The sequence below is a fragment of the Acromyrmex echinatior genome, chromosome 10 (genome assembly GCF_024713525.1).
Source record: "Acromyrmex echinatior isolate Ae372 chromosome 10, ASM2471352v2, whole genome shotgun sequence".
Taxonomy (NCBI): Eukaryota; Metazoa; Arthropoda; class Insecta; order Hymenoptera; family Formicidae; genus Acromyrmex; species Acromyrmex echinatior.
The window spans coordinates 6,532,717-6,551,018 of record NC_141861.1 but is presented as its reverse complement, the minus strand read 5'-3'; the positions used below and the strand labels follow the sequence as shown (position 1 = coordinate 6,551,018).

Here is an 18,302-nt window from a genome sequence, read left to right as displayed (position 1 = left end):
AAAAGATCGCGAAGAGAACATTCATATAGAAATGACTATTGCTTAAATAAAATCAATACACTACATTTCGCTTTCTCAAATTCGATATCATAACACTGATTATTCTGGTTCTTTTTCAATTTTTTTTCAGTCAAATGTTGTTAAAATATGATTACATACCTGCAATATTTTACATCGATTCGTTACGCACTGGTCGTCCACGCATGGCTGGTACATCCCAAGCGTGATGCAGTTCAGAAGGATCACCATCATGCTTACCCTTTCGAACCACGTGAGTCTTTGTTAAGGAATAGATATAGCTGGGTATTTTTCAATCTCTCTCCTGATTAAAGGTTACAGATCGCAAGCGAAAACAACATGTTACTGCTACATTAAACTAACATGAAGGAGAATCTTTAAGTATATGAAACACAGATTGCGTTAAAAGTGTATAAGAAATATATTGGAAACATCTCGCATTCAATGCATTAACAATTCTCCCTAAACCGTAATAATTTACTATATCTAAAGAATTTTTAATTTTTATTTTAAATAAATAAATCTCAATTTTTTTATAATATAATTTGAATGTGATTTCATTATTTGTATGAAAATTATAAAGTGTTGAAATATTATTGCGATATAGTTAATCTTATTACTACATATGCATTAAAAATAAAAATGACGTTAATAAAAAAAAATTATAAAATTTTTCGTACTTGTTGAACAACTTACATCATGATTGTTAAGATTACAATCGTTATCAATAATTGAGCATACAATATTCTATTACATTCGTAATCAATTTATATAATTTTTGTCTAATTTCGATCGATGAAAATCAAATTGCCATAATAGGCGCATTCATTGCCAAGTGATTATCGTCGAAATATCATGTTTTTTCATAGCGCCCTTCTCAATGTGTCTACTTAATAAGTAGACAGGTTATGCGATTACATCTAATCGCGTGTCTCTGCACGTAGAAAAAAATACCGCAAACGTGTAACACTGAATAAAACATTATTATTCGAAACACTGAATAAAGTATAAATAAAAATAAATTACGTCACGGAATAAAGTATTACTATTCAATCATTACTACATTATACCACTATTTATTCAAACAATTTTTTTTATTATCGCGACACACCAGTGCTAACATAATGAAATTTGATATAAAATCAAATCGAAATCGATAATTAAGAACTTGTATGTGCAAACGATGCTACAAGTTTCCGATCGTATAATTAGCAGCTATCAGTTTTCGGTAGTTACGGCTTTTAATAGGGTTGTGATATCTCAGTATCTCGAATGCAATTATTAATTAACATACAAATATCATTTAAAACCCTCTGAATACTAACTGTTAATATTGCACGGTAAATATAAATTTTACATATAATATATAAATTTATATATAATACATAGTAATATAAATTTCATGTAAAAGTGTTTAAAGTATATAAGTATACAGTGTATAAGTTTTTTAACAATATCAATTAATTTTTTTTTTGAAGTTCTGAATTTTGTTGAAGATAAATATATTTTATCTAAAGATATATCATTGTTCTATTTATATCCAGAGAAGATATTTTTAATTATTCCTTCCACTTCTGTGATATATCTTACGGCATGATATGTTTTCACGAACATAACATTCTATCACGATATCCTTTTAATGCGGAGATAAATTGAGTGCGTGACGTGAGGGAATAAGGAATCGAAACCGGGGATAAGAGGAATTGATTTCTAGCAGCTGCGATTCGTATTCCACTCTTAAGTTCGCTAGACGACGTTACACGATGCTCATCGCGTGCAAGCAGCTATTCATGTGTTAGTCGGCTACTGACATCGAGTTACACGCGAGGCCGACGCCCTTCTCAAAAGGTTAAAAGTAAGAAACGCTGTTAAGATAAAGATTACCGCAATTTCTTATCCTGACTAAAATTCTTTTCATCGCTACTTGTTGCACTCAATTAATTATAAGCCATCACAAAGACGATCTGTGTCTCCAAATTACATCGAATCGATCGATATGTCTGTAGTCACCGAGAATAAATGGGCCATGGTGTGACATCTGAACTTGAACCCGTCTATCTTCATAAATGACCTTCGTTACTTTTTACGGTATCCGGACGATAAATGGTTCGACCGAGCGCGTAGGAAATTGGTTACAGACTAAAAATAAATTGATCATCGCTTATCACGCGAATGGAAACGTTTCGTACATCTTGATGCTAGATGGAACAATTTTTCGAGATATATTTATAGGGATATAGAGGGATATTATAGCCTTCAGTCAGAGACCAGAGAGTAATTAGTCTAATGAAAGAGGCAAAATTGACATTCGACTACGGCTATTCGTCTACCCACAAATCAATCCACCATTAAACTCTTTAAAACATTTCCATTTGATCTCAATAGAAATTTCATTATAGGTATAGAGAGCGATATATTATTCGCAAAGCTCTTAATAAATAAAATATAAAAATCTCATGTAATTTATTAATTGATTAAAATGGATTTTCTAATAAAACTTTAATCATGATAATCTTTATTTATACACATCATACGATTGAAATATCGAACTTGTTTCATAGAACATAACATTTTTAGGCTAAATAAAATGCTTCTCTTGGTAACGCAGACGTCTGAAAGAGTTTATTAAAACATCCACAATTCAGTATGTTAAAATAAAGTATGAGGATCTTTAGTTTTCGAACGTCAGCTATAAACGTTTTTACAACTTTTATGTTGCACAGATCACTATTTCAAAAGCGTTCTCTTTTTGACCCGAATTAAACACAGAATCGTACAATCTACGCAGTTCATGCCAGATACGTGATAGATTGCCGTACGATTGCAAAAGCCTGCGAAGCGACGGTGTATCATAATAGCGATCTATCACGCTGACACGATCTCGCGTGCCAAGCGCCGATATCGACGAGCGTTTGTATGAACGGCTCTTAACCACCCCGTGTGCTTACATAGACGCCCGCGAGCACCTGTAACGTCTCATCTCCGACGAAGAACGAGGGTAATTACGGATGGAAAAGGAAGCTGGAGGAACCCTCGCATTAAAAAGCACCACGTTGATGATTTTGACAGGCGGATCGCGAGGAACCTTCTGCGTTATCTGCTCCCACAAACGTGCTCAGAATGTCGATCAATAAACTCGGTTGGCCTCCACCAAGCTCTCTCTCTCTCTCTCTCTCTCTCTCTCTCTCTCTCTATTTGTTTATCTATCTCTCTTTCTAGCGTGCAACTCTCGCATTTTGACGAACATCGTCGCCAGCTAATGCAAAGAGGAGATTGATGATAGACATTTGTGCATTCCACACGATGATGGGTATTCTTTATTAGGACCGAAGATTTACGTTTCTCAGAAGTTGACTGAGACAAGGTACCTAGACTAAGAAGTAGACCAGAGCAGCAGATATTTCAGAATAAAAAAAAAATATTGTCTTGGAAGAAGAATAAGTTTCTACTGTTCTTTATTTTAATCTCAAACAACGAAGATAATAAAATGGGATCTGAAAATTTTTATTGTCGGTTTAGCTCTAAGTCAAATAATCATAAGAAATATGACAAAATTATTGTGCTAATTGCAAGTCGAATTTCATTTGGTCAATTAGTGGCATAATGTGAGATATTTTTAAATTTAAGTTTAAGTATGTGTATATTAATTACATTTTATATGTACGTCAACATAAAATGTTAGTATTACAAAAAAATGTTAGTATTACTGATGACCTCATGATACTCAACATATTAAAACCGGAATAATTAACATAGATCCATAAAGGATATATGTATAATTATTAAAGTATCGCAATTAACGCAAACAAAGACACGATGCGTATATCAAAATGATTGCTCTGTTATTCTTCCAGCAAATGCTCCACTTCACACACAATGGGGTCCTGCATCGGTGTGCATGGGTGGCACGTCGTCCGACAGGTGTATCCGCTCAAGTAGAAAACGGCTGAATGTACGAGAGGCTTTACGCGCTGAACCTAATGGATCGTGTTGTTGTTGCTGTTAACTTTCATCCCCTTACGAGGTATGTACCGCTTTTATTACCAAGCCTTCTTCAGTGGATTAATCATTTTTAACAGTTATATGAAGGAAGGACAAATGACTGCATCCCTCAGCAGTCGAATTCACCAGTTGTATTAATACTAATAATTTTTAACAAAGTAAGTATATATTATTGTTTTTTAATCGTTCGACGATTATTGTTATTATATTTATCAAACATTTTATTAATTTACTTTATTTCGATTAGATCTATCATATATTAGATAATTCAAGATGTGATTTGATTATAATCGCACTTTAAGATTTCAGAGACAATTCATCTTTGCATAAACATGTCATTAATTATCTTATAATTGATCAAATGATAATCTTCATTATGTATTATATATAAAGAGATTAACGAAAAAGCAATATAATAAGATACATAAAGAGAAAGAAAGAGAAGAGAAGAGAAGAGAGAAAGAGAGAGAGAGAGAGAGAGAGAAAGAGAAAGAGAGTACTTTTCATTTTCATACATATATTAAAGCACTTTCTCATTATTATCTATTCATCCGATTGCTTCTTATTCACAAGAAACAATGTAATGAAAAAAAATAATATATGCTGAAAAGCATTATACATTTTGTTGAAAATGCGAACATAGACGACAGAGTAAGTAATAATAACAATAAAGAAATGGAAACAACGATGGAAAAGGCAGAATTATATCAACTCCATTCCTCATTATATACAACGTGTCCCAGAAGCATTAAATGTTTTCCCAGAACATATTTTTCCAACGGAATGAGATATTTGGAATTTCTTCGTAACAAAAAGAAAAGGATAGCTCATTGAAAATTTTTAATTTTTTTTATTTTAATGAGAGTACATGACGCTTGAAATTTTTGGTTTTTCGAAATAAAATTCAGTTAAAATCACAGAAAAAGAAAAAATTTTTTTCTAGTAGAACGATTATCTGTACTTTCCATGTTAATAACACGATATAATATAATTATAATTTGCTGCACTGCACACAAATTCTGCAACACTTGATAAACTACTGCCGATATTTCGCCATTAAAATAACTGCTCTTTTTTCATAAAACTCCAATGTACGATTGAAAGAGCATCCGGTGGTACTCAGGACATGCAATCGGTGCTCAGTCAACAGGATATCTGATATGAAGAAGCGAGAAAAAGCTGCGGTAGAGAGTGTCAGAGACGTCGATCTGCAACCAAACTTCTTTCCGGATTCGTCGTTCACGTCGCGATCGATTCAACGAAGTCGACGCAGCCTGGAAAGACCTAAATCATCGTGGAAATTCTCCGTCAAGGAACGGAAAATTCTTCTATTTTCTCGTGACGGTTTCGCCCAAGTCGTTTCGACTACTGAAGAAGGTTCAGCACAATTTGTCGCGATCGTTTGTAACAATAAAAATCAGAAAATGGACTATTCATGCAATTTATCAGATTTCTTTCTTTTTTGCGAACGGACAGCGGACAGAAATCGTAATGGAACTTTCAAATAAAGCGGACGCTGACGTGTCCACAGAAAATTAAATAAAAACGCATACCATATTTCACTCTCGAATCACTACATTGATCGCGTTGAAGCTGACGTCTTATTTTCATTGATTTTCGCGTGATTTGCTCACAAATTATGAAGCCAGATATTACGAGAGTCAGATCTTCACATAAAAACAGAACTACATTAGAATACGCTCAATTCTTTCAAAATTTAATTAACGTCTTAATTAAAGTTATCAATTGACATCTTAATGAAAGTTACCAATCAAAGTTATAAAACAATAATTCTAAAAATATTTAAAATTATAGAATTAATGAAATTTTTAATTGTGATAAATTTTTTACGAAATATCAGTAGCATCTTTTAATTTTATTTATTAATTCGTTAATTAATTTCATTTTAAATAAATAATTGTATTACACAAATCATTGAATTTCTTTTGAGGAGCTAAAGGAGTTTCAACCCTAGAACGCTATATCGATACGTAAATTTTACGAAATGAGCGAAGTCATTGAAAGCTAATAATAAGCTATGCCTTCATTGGTTATCAGTAGTGGGCTTCTAATAAGGATATTGACTGTCATTAAGAGATACAGAATCCCAGTATAGAAGAGCCAATCTATCATGCTAAAAGTTAGGACAAACGGAAACAAATTTTTAAAAATTCAGTTCCGTTATACATATATGTTTGGATTCCTTGATGATTTAATATTATAACAGATAAGTGATTTCAATTTTTAAGCAGTTTTGTGTTATTATATACTTACCTTATTGGAAAGCGTAACATGAGGAGACATTGGACTATATACTCGATATCATTTCACGATTGAATTTGACAGTGTACTTATTTTCTCCCTTTTCTCCCAAGTTAATAGTTAGATTATTTGTGTTTATAAAGATCTAATTATAAAAATATTTTTTTCATGTAAATTGTAAAATATACAAAAATTGTGTGTTAATTAATTAAGAATGGCCTATTACATAGTATGTAAAATTTACGTATTGATAGCAATATTACATAACTCAATATTGATAATGTTCTAATGTCAATTCCCTATTTCCATTTTCCCTATTTCTATTTTTAAATAAGTGCATCGTTTTCTAGAAAACGAGAAAGTTACTTATGAATTCTCGAGTAACAGATTGCGTTTCATATAGCCACGTTGAATTCGGCCATGACGGAACTATTTTCACGCTCGGATATTCCAGGAACAAGGAAACGGACTTTTCTCATTTCCGGAATGTAGTAATTAAATCGTTGTGAGAATAAACGCGAGCGTTTTGCGAGGGGACAAAAAAAATACCTTTTATCTCGCGGATCCATGTGCGGGCACTGCTTAAAATAAATCCCGTTCCATTTTAGTGAGCGCGGAGATAAGCAGCGGAAAATAATCAATTCGATTGCTCCGCGCACGTGAGCCGTAGGTGTTACAAGACCCCGGAGCCCTAGATAACGTTTATCGTACGGTGTAATCTATACTCGCGCCACCCCGGCCGGCGTGCCTGCGACCGCATTAAGTATCGTTCGTGTAAGGATTAATGCCGTTGCAGCACGCTGCAGAATTCTCTTGGCTCGCTGCGACAATACACAACCGTTTATATAAATCTTGCACTAGCGTCGGATGTTATGACGCGATGCGGAAACACACGAGAATACAATCGCGATAGAAGGAACTAGCCGAGTGGAATGTGCAGTGCCGATTTCGTTAATGTAAAAAAATATCATACAGCTTAAATTATTCTTCGAGATCTGCATTAACAGTTTATACATTTTTCCAATGAAAAATTGTCTCTTTTGTTAGAAGAAGAGAGAATTGAACAAAGAGAGGCGCAGAAAAATGTTTAATGTAAACTTATATTATAATTAAAACTTATAATCGCCTTGCGTCGCATTTTTATTATGAAAAATATTGTTATTATCTTATGTTTGATAAATATTAAAAAAACAGATTTTTCGGTAAAGAAAAGTGTCTTATTATAATAATGATTTTTGAATTTTTTAATGAAATATTATATAGGTTAAAGAAATATTGATTGAAGAAACATTACTAGATTAATTAAATTTGATGAAAAATGAATTCTCATAAGACGAATACGTATTTTCAAATGACAAACCGACAGACACATTGCATTTGTTAGTGAGCATTATAAACAACTTTTGTTGGAGCTTTCAGAATAATTAAGGATACTTTTATTAATTAATTATTTTTAATTAAAATGAGTCACTGCATCGTATAATTTTAAAGATATTAATATTAATTAATATTAATTTCTTAGATGGATGATTTTTTAAGAATATCAATCATTTGCACTATACGTTGCAACACACACACGCACATACACACACGCACGCATGCACACATGCACATCAAAACATCAGTAAGTCTTATGCGATAGATTGATTTTTATGTACGTGTTGCTTGTTACATGTCGATCGGTCGATGATGGCCCGTCAACCTGTTTCTCATCGACGCCTCTCCCTCTCACCGGTGCTCATTTACGCGGTGCTTAATAGACAATCAAGTGGCCGAGCAAATTGTTTCGATCGACTGTCGCTTCCGGCGACGTTCGAGACCGTGGATGATTGCCTCGTTTACTTCGCTTTAGTCACTCGATTATTTTTCCCTGGTCCTACAAACGTTCTGACCTGTATTCATTATCGATCGGCAAATTGCCGAGAGGATCTAGTGAAAGAAGATGAAAAACTGCGCGAAAATACAACGGAGAGATCAACGCAACCGCTCTTGAGACTAGACTGTTCAATCTACCACTTTTGATTGTAGCCGCAATATCACATTGCTCACCGCAGAAATACGGCTGTCGTACCACGTAAAGTTAACACCTACTTACAGTAGTATTACGTTCACCGTAGCGAAATACGTGCTGCAAATATTGCACGATATTACGTATCCTCTTCCCATTACATTTTTCAGGTTTCTATCTTTTTAGAGCGACAAATTTAATACATTTCTAATATCCAATATCTTTTTCCCAACGTGCATCTGCGGAAGACGGTCCCTTTCTATAAATATTTCAATACTTATTTAAGTCCCTAGTAGATTCGGTGATTCCAAGAGTCGTATTTAAATAATAAATTGATTACGTTGGTCTCTCTTTCTCTCTCTCTCTCTCTCTCTCTCTCTCTCTCTCTCTATATATATATATATATATATATATATATATATATATAGAGAGAGAGAGAGAGAGAGATCAATTTATTAAAAAACAGCATATTTGCTATTTATTGAATATTTGGCAAATAATTGCATTGTTTGATCTATTGTAGCTTTAATGGAAATGAAATAAAAACAAAAAATAATATGAATGCAGTAGAGGTAGTTCATTCGATTTGTTTGTGAGAATCAGTAGTTTGAATGCAATTCAAGTAACGCAGTAGAGTAGTGCAATCATGTGTCGGACAAGATAAGTAGTTAAAACTCGCAACGTCAGCCTGTATGGGTGCTCCCCTTCTTTCATATCATATAGAATGTTTTGCTAATTCTAAAGAATTGCGCATTTATAGAAATCTTAAAAGGAATAAAATATGATAGAAAATAAAATATTTAGAATATTATTCTATAATTACGTAAAATATGATAGAAAATAAGATATTTAGAATATTATTCTATAATTATGTAAAATATTTTATAATTATAAAAAGAAAAGAAAGAACGATTTTATATTTAATTTTTCAAAAATGAAAGATAATTCGATGCTTCATCCTTTGTGTATAATCTCTGTACTTATAAGTAAAACTTCAATTAACTTTAAGACTTGAAAGGAAACTAATTGCTTTAAGACTTGAAACGAAACAACCTATCTACGTAAATAAGCATTAGAATTAATTAAACGGATTAATTAAATGCAGAGGATATCTGTAATCAGATTAAACCGTAAATAACTGTTCGGCCGTTTTAAGGTACTTAAGATAATGAAATAAACTATTAAACTGGAATAAAGAGAGACATCCGCTTAGTCTGTTAACGGTAAGCATTTCACATAATCTGTGTATATGTAATTTCTCACTTAGTCTCTAAACAGAAAATCCGGAAACAATTCCTGCGGATTCTAGGTTTCGCTAAATTAAAAGAATTGCGGCGCCTTTTTATTGATCCGAGCCGCTTAACCCTCAACTTATAAGCAAAGTAAAATAAACTTCTTAAATGTGCAATGGGTTATAAAAGTAGATTAATTATTTTTACGCATGTGTGAAATTAAAGTTGTTTTTTTAGAAAATTGATGAACGGTTAAATCTTTGAAATTTGTTTGGCAATAACTAACATAATTGGTTAAAAAAAAAAACAAAAAGTTTTTTATTTCATTTTTTATCCCATTTTTCTCGTAATTCTTTTGTTCAATTATGGAAATGAAATCTAGTTAAATTTAGAAATAATTTTTTATTATTATAGCAAGTTAAAAAATCACCGTTAACATTTAATCGAAGGAATTCATAATTGGTTTTTAATTTACTTTATCTTTTTGTAATTTTATATGACTCTTCTTGGCTATATATAAAAATATCGACGCGAAAGAATATAGTAGATAACAAATGTATATTCTATGACTAATTTATTGAAATCGAACTAAATGCATCAAATCTTCGATTTTTTTTAGCTATTATAATTAGTTCTGAAAAGATGAAAAGCTTTATATTTTAATTTTTTTTTGTAAAGTAAGAATGTTCTTCTTTCATTTAATTCTAGGAGATAAAATCTAGTATTTAATTTAGAAGCAGTTTTTAATTACTATAGCAAGTTAAAAAATCACCAATAATTTAATCGAACATCAGAAGATGTGCATAATTGATTTTTCCTTTATTTCGTCTTTTTGCAATTTTATATAATTCTCCTTATCTATATATGAAGATACCAATGCAAAAAAATACTATGTTATATTATAATATAATGTATTATACTGATTTATTCAGGTCGAACTAAAAGCGTCCAAGATGCCAGTAAATTTTGTATAAAGTATAAATATTAAATAAATGCACTATCACAATTTTAATGTCAAAATTAATATTAAATTAAAGGTCGTATTAATTTACGTAATAAAGTTAAATTGTTCATAGAATAAAATCTGTTATAAACTAATTATACATTAAAAACCACAATTTTAGCAAGTAGTTCAAGGAAAGATGCAGTTTGACATTCTCTGGCCCGCCCTTGGTTTCAGCCCTTCTGCTGGGATTAAACATCGATGGGTCAAGGTCTCCGTTGCTTTGACATACATACACACTCTTGTGCGAAATGTACCTCAAAATTGCAACCCTTCAGTCTTCTCCGTGTAATGTGAATTAGTTGTGTGATAATATCGCAATTCAAGTACCCTAGCTAGTGTAATAGCGTTGTTCCGCTATTGTTTTCGTATTGAACATATATTTTCGTCCCGACATAAGCATCTTTGCAATTTGGTCCCTCAAAAGAGCGAACGCTTACTGTGCAATACATAGGAATAGGAATTTAATAAATTTTTTTTTATGTGAGACTTCGATTATTAAATTGAGGGTTATCTCAGTATATTCGAGGGTCGTCTCCACTAGGGAGATCAAGGATTTCGGATGGTGCGGTATCTGGGGCTCCCAACTAGAACTTTCAACTAGCTGAAAGAGCGGCGAACGACAGTTTCGCAGTGGCAACGTGAAAGAGGCTCGAGGTCCGCATTGGCATTTGGTGCTACGACGTGCTCCAACCTGCGCCCATTGTCCTCACGCGCACAATGGAGATCTTTCTGACGCGGCGCGCTTGCCTCGGCGCTTGTTGCTTCGATGGTCGGTCTGACTAAACTTTGCCCGGACGTCGCCGCCGTCGTCACTGCAGCTACCTCACCACGTGCAATGCACGTCCCTCCCCCCAATAATTTCCCACACAAACGGATATAGGCGCTGCAACCGTATACGTGCTGCGAATCGAAGGAGGGATCTGACGCCGCGAGAGGGTGAGGAAAATGCGCGACGAGAAGGAGAACAGGAATGCCACTGTGTGCGGAAGAGAAAAAGGAGAACCGCCACCGCCACCTCCGCTGCTGTGAGAGGAACGAGATAGGAGAGAACTGTGCCACTGTGGAAAGCGGCTACGCGCGCAGTAGGATTCGCCTGGGGATAGGTCAATCAATGACCTATTTAAGGTGTCTTCAGACTGGTCTCCCTCGACACCCGCCACCGCGTTTGCCACATCGGGGCTACTCGTGACGACAAATACTCGCCCAGTGGCAGAGATCCTGCATTCAACAAATGAGGTGAAAGTGTTGCACGTTTGTAGGACGTGAGAAGTTCCATAAGTTAAAGACGTAGCGCGAAAACAGAGCGATCAAGCGTATCTTTGAAGAATTTTATATTCAGAAACGTCGTACATATATAGACGTATAAGGGATGGTTAATCATCTCTTATTAATCTTTAATATCGATCAAATCTTCGAATTTTTATGCATTAAGTATTCTGAGAAATTTATATACCTTTCAAGAAGGACAATATTTTCCTTACCCCAATTTTTCCCGTAAAATAAATACATCTTTTCTAATTATGCTAATTTGATTTCAAAGATAAAATTCAGTTAGAAATTTTATGTTAGTACATAATCCTTGATTATTAGCAAGTTAAATTTAAACAGCATCATAAACTTTTAATTGAATGTAAAAAGGAAAAAGGACATAATTAATTTTTGTTCTAATTTAACATGTTTTTATTCTCTTTATCTGTAAAGATAAAGATACTAATGTGAAATAGTATTAACGTTATTAGGTGTTAATCCATTAACATATGTATATTATAATGTGGATTTATTGAGATCGAATTTGAATTCATCACACATTCTGTGCAAGTGTGAATATGTAAAAATCTCGTTGCCGTTGATCATTTGTTCAGCTGGATAAACAATGTTACCTCGATATTGCCTTCTATCTAAACTTATTTGATAATACGCTGCACATTGCAAGACGACTTAGGAAAATCAACAAATCCTGATAGCTACGGCGAATGCTGACGCACGCGCAACCTTGTGTAGTCAGAGAGATGAAATAAATTCCTAATGAAGATCGACTGGAACAGTTTGCATCAGCTTACCACGACCATGAAAAGCAAATCTGTATTCGTAAAATGTACACAAGGATGCTTCCCTCACAAAAGCTACCGTAGAAACTCGATATCCAATAATCGCTTCTACTAATTCCGTTTTGGAGGAAAATTTATCTATAAGTCATATCGCTGACAATATGAACGATAAAAAAACGTGTAAAAAAATTTCCTCATTATTAAGAAATGTCGTGAAAATGTATAAAAGATATTCTCGTTTACTAAGAATTCTTTTAATATCATGTGAGAATAATAATCTAATTTTTAAAATTTATTCTTCAAAAATTTGAAAAGTGAATTCTAACTTCTTAGACTGTCTCGAAATGCTCAAAACACGTTCCGAAAGCAATTTGCTAATTGTACTTAAAAATTTCTTTTAAATAAATTACTTCTGGAAGCATTTTAGATTTTTACGCTGATTGGAGCGCAATGTACGTGCATGTAGGTCGACGTATGTGCTACAAAGCAGAGTTTACCATACCGAGTCGAGAAGTACCAAAAGGATATGGATTAGTAATCAGCGCGAGACACCAGTTGCGCGGTCGTGTGGTCTGGTCGAGATATCTGAGAGCGATCGGAATGAAGCCTGGATAGGGTAGACCCTCGCCCTCCTCCTCCTCATCCTCATCGTCGTCATCCTCATCATCGTCGTCGTCATCATCGTCGTCATCCTCGTCATCCACGTCATTCTCACCGTTCTCATCCTCGTCTTCGTCTTCTCCCTCGATCGCTCGCTTATCGGCAGATTCACGAGCCTCATCCTCGTCCTCATCGTCCTCGAGGTCGCTGAGCTCCGCTACGTCGCTATCGGAGCCTTGCTCGCCGACTCCGGTCCCGCTGATCGCCTTTGATGCGGATCGGTACCGATACCCCTGAGGATAGTGCAGCGACATCCTCGAGTATCTCGAGTGCCTCTGTCTCGTGAACGCGACGTTCCTCCGGCGGCTATGATGGCCTTCAACGACGTCGCGACCTCCTCGGCGCCCGGGGCTGCGTGAGGCGACGATTCCGGGACTCCTCGACCGTTCGGGGAGAGATTCTCATCGCCCGATCTTGCTGCACGTTCGGTCTCCCTTCCCGCACTCGCTCTTGACTAATCGCATGAACGACTGGTCGTTCTCGGCGATGTCATTGGGGATGCTCCGTGCTTGATTCGTTGCGTCAATTCTTTCGTCGCGAATATGACGACGAGTGTCTCTCTTTCTCTCTCTTTCTCCAATACACCCGACGTCTTAATCCCGACGCTCGACGCGGATTGCTCCGGACTGTCGTGATCGACGTAGAGAGCGAGTGCCCGCCGATCGCATCTTATGCCGGAGCCGGAGAGATGGCGAATCCAGGTGTGCAGTTGCACCTCTCGACGCGCCTGCCCGGTGATTCCTCTCACCTGCGCTTCTCACCTGACCTGGACGTGGCGAGCGCGCAGTAACCTTGCCCCGGTATCACGATGTCCCTGAAGGATGTGGTTCCGTGATTCCCACCACGAGATCACGTAATGTAGGAAATATGCAAAATTCTTCTTGAAAAAGAGACAATTTTTGATGGTACGATTTCAAGTCTTGGAAGAGGAGCACGTGAAGCGCGTGGCCGAGAGCTAATTCACTGCACCACCACCACCATCTCTTTCGCTTCCTCCTCTTCTTCCGGGTATCCTCCACCTGGTTGTACCCTCTCGCGTTAGGTGCGGGTTCTATCGACCGCGACGTCGGTCGCGCGGACACGAGGGCACTAGCGCGGACTATTGTCCGCAAGGCGAACGTCGAGCGCGGACGTATGGTGCGGTGGTGGTAGCCAGCAGCTGAACACCGCGCGATCGCGGCCGTGTTCACGACGACGACGGTGCCCGGCGCAGCGTCGACCGGTGACTGAAAAAAACGTCGAACATCCTCTACCCGATGATGGTGCGGACGCATGCGCGACCCCCGGTATGTTGCGTGTCCCTCGCCTCATTCGCGTCTCGCGACCTCCAACATACATCCTCCCCCAGAGAAAATCCGGAGATCTTCCTACTCTTTCCCGCCTCTTCTCTTTCTCTTCCTTTTGCTCTTTCTCGACTTCCTCCCTCATCTCTCGGTCGACCGAGAAGCACCTTCACAGTTGATACTCGACACGGGCAAAACGGAGGGAAAGCGAGAGAAATTGGGGGATGAGGTGACTGTAGAGGATCCGGCCAAGTCCTTGAGATCCTTACTTTCACTTTCGGCACCGACCAAGTGATACTTGTAACTTTTTCTCGCTATTATTTGTGCGAAAGATGTGCTATCTCTTTTTGAACTTCGCACCCCTATTGATACCCAGACTAATTGATGGCCCCGGGGCCATCGCTTGATCTGCGTAAGTTATTCCTTGTCATGAAACCTGAAAGATAATCAAGAGGAAAACAAGTTCACCGGAAAAGAAGTTTCTTTTTTCGGAATACGTATGAAAGTAAAAGAAAAAAAGAAGGGAACATCGATAGCATGGGGGTGTATTTGATGGATGACTATTCGATGATATATTGTCGAAGGATTTCGCTCGACAAAAAGGCGATAAGAAATCGCGACGATTTTATTTTACATAGTATCATAAACTCAGCGTTTCGTGAACAACAATCTGCAGAAAATATTTTCTAATATTTTCCAAGCTTGTGCGCTAAAAGAAATTCTTGTCAGAAATAATGTATCAAAAATAGAAATGTCCCGCAAAAATAGATATGACCACAGTTAACTTTTTCTCTTTCGAAAAGATATGCAGCTTACATTGCTGTTAAATTCTGAAAATTATTTGTTTATGCTTTTAATAATCGAATTTCATACACACACATCTATGTACAAAATTAATTATTTTATAACATAATGATGGTATGTAAAAAATTGATATACGTTTTGGCTTTCGCTACAATTATATTTCCAAGACATTCTCGATGATATAGATTTATTACTATTATGAGCTTTAAAAGAAATAAGATATATCTCATAGCAATAGAAGAAACAGGCTCGTTAACACAAAAGAATTGACGTTCATGTATTTATGGTAAAAGAAATCATGAGAAATTTATTGGTAAATTTTGCCATAAACATATTTATAATATTTTTATATTTAAATAAATTAAAACTAAAATAGCTTACATTTGTTTTTCTTTATAACAACATTTTGCTATTCGATTACGAAATAACTTGTATGTGAAAAAATATAATTTCTACTAACAAGTATTTGTGATCTATTTTTTATTTCTATTAAATTTTTATTAATTTAATATGAAGTTTGTCATATAGGCAACTTACACCGTGATTAATCAATTTATTTCACTATCGGGGCAAACTGGCTGCAATGCGGCATGTTCATATTTCACTTAATCAAAAAATATATACAGTGTACAGAACTATTTCTGGCATGAAAGTTTAAAGAAAGGTTCTCTCATATTAGTACATTTTAACTATAATATAATAATTTATTGTTTAAAAAGTCCAATGTCGAAATTGTGAATACTGTATCAATTCTTCTTTAATTATGCTTCACTTATTATAATGCGATAAATTAAATAAGTGATACAATTATATAGCAAATACAATAAACAACTATAATGCCGTAAACATACATAATACTGAGCATTAATACCTGAACAGAAAACAGTGATTTTTACTTTAATCTTACAATGTTCTAATAAAGGCTTCAATGGTACGGCGGAGTTGCAGAAACAACGATTGCTGAGACTAACTCCCTATGCGCTTCATCTATTTTTACTCGGAAGTCGGAAAATGGAAAAGGAGCAGGCCATATATGTATGGCGCTGTTATACGATTTCTCGAACGGAAGAACAAGGTAACGGTGATAATCAACCGCCGGATACTGGATACGCGATTAAAGTCAGCGCTGTGTCCGGAAACGATCAAACTCGTTGAAGATTACAAACGCGCCGTCATCAGCCTTAATCGACTCCGCGTGCGCAGCCGAAAATAGAAATCCAACCATGCGCGTTCCATGTTCGCCGTTCAGTCATTTCAAGTGGCTGGCATTTATGGTATTTGATGTTTCGCAAACTATTCTCCTTAATAAAAGAAAAAAAGTTAGAGTGGAAGGTATAAGCTAAAGTAAGAAGTAAAGTAAAAAATAGAAAAAAAAAGAAAAAGAAAAGAGGAAAGAAAAAAGATGTTTTTATCTCTTTCTCTTATACATTTGCAACACTTTATTCAGAATGAAGATAAATGCTTGCAATGCAGCAAAAACGTTGGATTATCGCGCCGTTGCTGTTGTATATCACGCCGAATGTATCAATACATTTACTTATTTGGATGCGATACGTTATAAATTTATTCACGTTTGTGAATACAAATGCGACTGATTTATGATGTTACAGTGACTGATAAAAGTTTGGCAAGTGTAAAATAAAAAAATATATATAATATAAAGTAGTTGGATCTAATAAAGAAACAATTTTTTGTAACTATTGATATTCGATTTTAAGAACAATCTCTTGAAAAAAATCCATCTTTACATTTCTCCAACACCGAAATAATGAGAAATATGAAAATATAAAAAAATGTGACGAATAGAAGTTTTATGATTTCGAAAGCTTCTCATCAATATTATGAAAACTTCTATGGATTTCAAATATTCAGGATTTCAATCTGTTCTTTACTTTTCTGTTGTATGAATTTGGAAAGAAAAATCCACTGAAAAATTCTGAGAACATCTAAAGTTTTATGAAAACCATATCGTTAAATAAATGAAAACTTTTATCGTTAAATAAAAAGCAAAAGCACGTACCTGTGATATTTGAGCAGTTTTAATTTCAAAACAATCGGACTATCTATAAGTTTGTAAAATGCGTATAAAATTTGTTCAGTTTTATTCCTTAACTCGTTGTGATCCAAATAGATGGCTGGCCGCAGCAGGTTGGAGCAGGTTGGATTGAATTACTAGATAGCTCTGTGCTGTCATGAGCTGCAATAAAAGATTATATTATTTGACATTTTTCAAAGTTTGTTAATTTGCAATATTCCTCTCGGTGTTTCCTTATCTTTATATATAATACCTAAAATATAATATCTAAACTATGTTGAAGATCTATATCGATATAACAACCGAGTGTAATGAGACATTTAACAGACGGTTCTGTAAATATTTGGGTATTATGGTCTTTACGGCAGAATGCGGCTTTGCTTGGCTTCGTTTACTTGACCTAACTGTCATGACTATGCGTATTAAAGTACTCGGTGTTTAATGACCAAACTAAAATTACCACAAGAGCAACTAAGCGTACTGTCTTTCATTCGCAGAATTCTCAACTGTGATGAAGTGATATCCGCTGTCCTCCGAGTTCCAGAACAATCGGTGAAGTAAATATCTTGCAGTTCATCCGGTAAATTTGTTCAATGCGATCAAAGTTGACTTCGTACAAGTTCTCCTTCATGAGGACCGTATAATCATATATTGAGATGTTCCTATAAATTACATCATACATGTCACATTATGACAATGATAGATAAGATAACATTCACATTTGAACAATTTTATCGCCCTTTCCAGCAATTGCAAAATGACATTTTATTTTTTTCTTTATATCGCTCCACAACAGCATCCGTTAATTCAATATACTAGAACGTGTATATATTCTTCTCATTTTTCACAGCTATTCCAGCATATGCGAAGTCATTTATCATAAGGTTTATAAATAGATTATGGATCATTAGATTTTCTGAAAAAGCGCGAAATTCGTTATGGCA

At 35.3% G+C, this 18,302-nt stretch overlaps 1 protein-coding gene across 6 annotated transcripts in view; it reads right to left on the bottom strand.

The window, feature by feature from the left end:
* Positions 1–18,049, bottom strand: part of Ca-alpha1T (Ca[2+]-channel protein alpha[[1]] subunit T) — a 56,242-nt gene extending 38,193 nt beyond the window's left edge. For 4 of the 6 annotated variants that reach the window (XM_087410823.1, XM_087410822.1, XM_087410824.1 and 1 more), the window contains exons 1-2: positions 13,106–14,499; positions 160–272 (exon numbers count right to left, since the gene is read on the bottom strand). In XM_087410823.1, the coding sequence (XP_087266949.1) occupies positions 160–272; positions 13,106–13,490 (498 nt within the window). In that variant the 5' untranslated portion in view covers positions 13,491–14,499. Of the gene's footprint in view, positions 1–159; positions 273–13,105; positions 16,625–17,343; positions 17,521–17,818 lie in introns of those variants that run through there. The other 2 variants (XM_087410821.1, XM_087410820.1) reach the window with 2 other exon arrangements.
* Between the last annotated feature and the right edge of the window lie 253 nt (positions 18,050–18,302).